The sequence below is a fragment of the Gastrolobium bilobum genome, unplaced genomic scaffold (assembly GCF_033153095.1).
Source record: "Gastrolobium bilobum isolate Gb01-03AN ecotype WA unplaced genomic scaffold, APGP_CSIRO_Gbil_v1 utg48810, whole genome shotgun sequence".
Lineage (NCBI taxonomy): Eukaryota > Viridiplantae > Streptophyta > Magnoliopsida > Fabales > Fabaceae > Gastrolobium > Gastrolobium bilobum.
This window is the reverse complement of record NW_026898607.1, coordinates 12,617-17,461: the sequence shown is the minus strand read 5'-3', so window position 1 is coordinate 17,461 and position 4,845 is coordinate 12,617. Positions and strand designations below refer to the sequence as shown.

The 4,845-nt window shown below is 37.3% G+C and overlaps 1 protein-coding gene across 1 annotated transcript; it reads right to left on the bottom strand.

Moving 5' to 3' along the window:
• Positions 1–367: 367 nt before the first annotated feature.
• LOC133317605 (phospholipase D alpha 1-like) lies at positions 368–3,944 on the bottom strand. The gene is made up of 3 exons (XM_061519461.1): positions 3,840–3,944; positions 997–2,896; positions 368–798 (listed from the first exon to the last, which is right to left on the bottom strand). Exons 1-3 carry the CDS (start codon positions 3,942–3,944, stop codon positions 368–370), a joined length of 2,436 nt encoding a protein of 811 aa, XP_061375445.1.
• Between the last annotated feature and the right edge of the window lie 901 nt (positions 3,945–4,845).

Below are 4,845 nucleotides of genomic sequence, written 5' to 3'. Positions count from 1 at the left end.
ATTAATCAATCTATGTGCTTTGTACTTTTATTTTAATTTTTTAATGATAGGACTCGGCTTAAACATATGTGTGGAGGAAATTTTTTTCTATCTTCTCTAAAATGACAAACTTTTTCCTGCATTAATTGCCTATTACGAAATTTTTGCCATTTGTTCACACGGACTGTTGTTTGTCATAAAGTGTAACCAACTGCTGAAGAGATAGCTCTTTTTCTTCGTAACTTGCTTCCTCTTACTATTTGCGATGAGTTTCTTAAGAAGAGAATTTTCTGCTTTCAATTATACTTTTACTCGTTGTCGAACAAATTTTGAACTGCCAATATCTATATCTGCAACATTCTCATTAATCAAGGGTGGATAACGCAATTTAAGTAGTTAGGATCGTTGGAAGTACGGATTTGGACCCAAAAATTCGTGCCTTCGTGTCTGGGAAGTACTCCGCACCAGGTTTGGTTGTGACCTCTCCAGTTTCAGCAACTCTAACGGGATAACTAAGCAAATGTCCAGGCAAGTCATCATCTAGAGTGTCACTGTAATAGAGTTCCCAGTACCTTTCGGAAATCTGGTTTATTTGTCTGACACATTCCAAACTCTCTGGAGTAAGAAAGGAGTCATCCAGAAAGCCTAAGTGCTCATACCACAATGCCATTCTAAAGCCATGGATCTGACCCCTGGCTGGCTTCTCTGTAGCTAATTGATATGGTTGGTACCCTCCCATTGCAATCTCTGTGTCCCTGGCCCCATTCATTGACCGCTCATTGATGTTAGCTGATCCAATAATTATGTATTCGTCATCAACTGCAACAAAAATAGACTACTCAAATTCAGTTATTTAATGGAAATGTAATCATATGTTTGTTCTCATTGATGGTTGGATATTAAACTATTAAACTACTAAAAAATTGTCCACTTCAAATACCTTAAATGAATATATTTAGTTACACAAATGATGAATCTTTAGTTAAACAAAGGAATGCTATGGATGTAAGTTATTACCTATCATCATTTTGGCATGGACATAGATCATGAACCGCCTTGCATGTTGAGCTCTGCTGTAATCTGATTCCAGTTCTGGCTTTTTAGAAGGCTCATATTCTTCATTATTCATCTTCTCTCGATTTCCAAGGCAAAAGAAACTCAAATAGTCTTTTGGGTTTGCTTTAATTCCTTTGGCTTGTAGAGCCTGAACAATATCGGTGTACATCATATCCATTGTCCTTCTTTGCCAATTCAGTATGCTCTGGACAGCTGCACTGTCAGGAATACCCTCTGGCCACATTGGAATAACTACATAGACAGTGAATCTCTCAGCTGCTTCGATCTTGCTAACGAGTTTGAGAGACAGTTCTTTAGGAAGCAGATTTAAGGCTCCCACCTCCTCAACCTGGAGGTCATTTGAATTCCAGCAAAAAGAGCTTCCAAGGAAATATTGGTTTTCTATGTAGATAAAGTTTTTAGCTCTCCTGATAGCATTAATATACGCATTCTGGATGCTTCGGTCAATGATATGATCTTTCCCAACCAGAAGACCATACCTGGCTGCATCCTCTTGGGTATTTGGGAGGCCATATGCTGCAGCTCCTCCGTCAATGGATCGAAACAACTGAACATTCCATGTTTCTTTGTCTCCAGGGGACATTACTGGAGATGGAGGTACGAAAATGTCATCAAGTTGTCCAAGCTCAACAAGTGAAACATTCTCCTTACCTTGTTTCTTCCACCTCTGCTCAAAATTAATCAGAACATCCCAGGCAATTGGTCCTTCTAAGCAACAATGTATGTCATGCCAAGGCTCTCTTGGTCCACCTTTTGCAATTGAGGCACCTTTGAAATTTGGTTGATGAAAATCATCATGGTGAGCTGTCCCCAGGGTCCTAAAAATCGAATGCATTGGGGTGTCATATCTCCCATCACAGAGATCAATACCTCCAATGAAGCTCAAAATTCTCCTCCTCCTCTCTAAATTCCCACCGGGCATCTCACCATCAACAACTAGGATCTTCTGATGATGTGTAAACATGGTGGCAACCTCAATGTCTTGGACAATGCTTTGCCCATTATCAGGATTACGAGGACATAATACACAATGCACCCCAGTGTTACGGAAATAACTTTCTGTATCTTCATCATGAGTTGCCATCACTCCATCCTTCTTTAGCAACTTTATTGAACTTCTATCATCCCAAACAAGCATTAGGACTGTAACTCCATCACCAGCCTTCATTTTGAGAAGTTCCCCAAGTGTCAAATCTCCTCCTGGTTTTTTCCTACTCAACTCCCTAATCAAGGTAATTTCGGTATAGACAGACCATCCTGCTATATATATCATGTGCTTTGCCTTGTAAATGGCATCAAAGACTTCTTCCCAGCATCGGTTATGCGCATAATACTTGCCGCCAGTGAAAGGAATTTCCGGGAAAAAATTGTCTGGAATATGAGCATCCTGGTAAAGCGTGACCCTGCAACCACTTCTCTGTGTGAAGTAAGTGTGTGGGACTCCTGGAAACTCAGGACTTGTAATCCCTCGAGACCAGTTCATGTCCTGAGTGACATCAGAAAACTGTAACTCTACATGAATTCTAGGACCTCCTTCGAGAGGTTTATTTTTCTTATTCAGGATCTGTAGCCATCTATCAAGTTTTTCTCCATTTCCTAATTCTTCAATGGGCAGAAAAGCTCTCGCAATCACTTTTGCCCCAATTGGATCTTCTTCTTTGATACAAAACACAACATCAGTTGACACGTGAGCAGTATAAATTTGAAAAGATTCATTCCACTGAAGATAAGAGTGATCATTGTTTGTAACTTTAGTTCTGCCTACAGTAGTATTGCCTAATTTAATGGTTGCATATAATCTGGCAGTATCTTTTCCAATTGGAATAGTTTCTTCAAATAGCTGCAGCAGTTGTCAATAACAAAGACAGACTTTGAGATAGTCCATACAGTTGGAAAAATCAGGTTTTGACATAGATATTAACAAGACTTCCAAAAGCTGCAGTTAAAAGACTGAAAGTTTTCTATAAAGCAGATATCAGTTAGATCTAGCAAAAGCATGCAAACACACACTAAACACGTAGAATAGACCGACTTGTACATTAACAGAGTTTTGTTTGACACATTTTGTTAAGTTGGAAAGGCATTTTTTTCTTCATTACTAATGTTAAATGCAAATAATTTGATTAACATCAGAAACATTATTTTTTAGCATGAATATTGCTAATATTTCCCACACTATTCCTAATATGATAGAAGGACAGCTCGACAGGATGAACTAGACTTATCATATCTCAATATTGAACACGATCATTTGCATGCTAAGACTACTGATAAAATTTTATGGTTGAAAACATTTTTAAAGCAATCTGCAGCTGTTAAGAGGCACCGCAGAGATGCATTATTTGACAAAGCGTTCATTGGGTATGATGATTAGGCAATACACTTTAATGCATCTCAAGTTATGTCAATTAAAATCCAATGAATGTTGCTCAGCTGAAAACATACCCGGAGTAAGTGACTAGAGAATTGGGTTCAATTCCCACCAAATATATTTTTAAGAGAGGGACAATAAATTTTAATTAGTTCCATAATAGGCTCAAAAAAGTTGAAGTTTGGGAATACCGGGTCGACTTGCTTGAAAGAAATAATCAGGGTCGGTATATTCCAAAAATAAAATAAAAATTGTCAATTAAATTGGTCTTAATTATAAGTTTGGGGTTAAATAGATGGAAAGGAGGAGGTCTACCTAAAGGCAAGAAAGGCAAGAATATCAAATAAGATTAAGTTAATATACTTATCTGGTTCATAGAACTTTACGAATTTCTAGAGATTATGAACCATACCTTGGGGAAACAGTGGCAGCAATCTTTACCATAAAACTTATCAACCTCAAAAATTGTAACGTGAAGAACCCCATGCAACAGCGTTCCTGTTCTCAATTTTCCCATCCCAGAGCACAAAAATATTGCCCGAAACTGTTGAAACAAAACGTGAAAGCAGACGACTTTTGAAGCTAACCAATTGGCAAAAAGAAATGTCAATGGGCTACAGCCTTTTTTAGAAGAAATTATGGAGACTCGACACACGGAAGCCAGTTGAAGATGACCATTGAAATAGATAAAATACATATATTTGTGATGGTGGTGCAGGTAAATGAGGTGGAAAGTAAGCTTAATTGTGTGATAAGAAGCTTAGTTTTATGTTAATTTTTAATGCCATTTGGGTATTATATTGTAATGAAGAGAATATTCGGAAGAAGCTTTTGAGGAAACTTCCATGTAAAACCTTAAACGACGACCGAGCCAGTGAAGTCCTCGCTAAGATTTGGTCCTCGATAATTCACACTAGTATCAAAAGGACACCAAAACCTTAAACTTTTGCTTTTTTGTTAGGATTTAGGACCAGGAAGGGAGGAGTAGGAAGTAAAAGTAGTAAAATGTTGTTGATGAGTTTCTCCGATATCCACGGTAGTCATTGCAACATTTAGAGCAAAGGCGTTGATTTAGTCAATAATCATCCCAGAAGACGATATCAACAAGTAATAAACGATTTATCTGTTAGATATATATTTTAAATTTCAAATTTCAACTGGAAATCTCATTTGAATACTCAATAAATATATCAATTATTATTCTAAAGGAGGTGTATGAGCTGGTATAAAAATATGGGGTATGTTAAGATGAATCCAAAGCAACCTGACTTGAATTAGATCCCACGATTGAGCGGTTTTCAAAAAATAAAATAAAATTGATGCACTTAAGACAATTGACATAAAACAACTAATAAGTTTCTGCGAGGTTAACCATGTTATGGATTTCTTAGCTTAATTATGGCCACCATATTCCTATT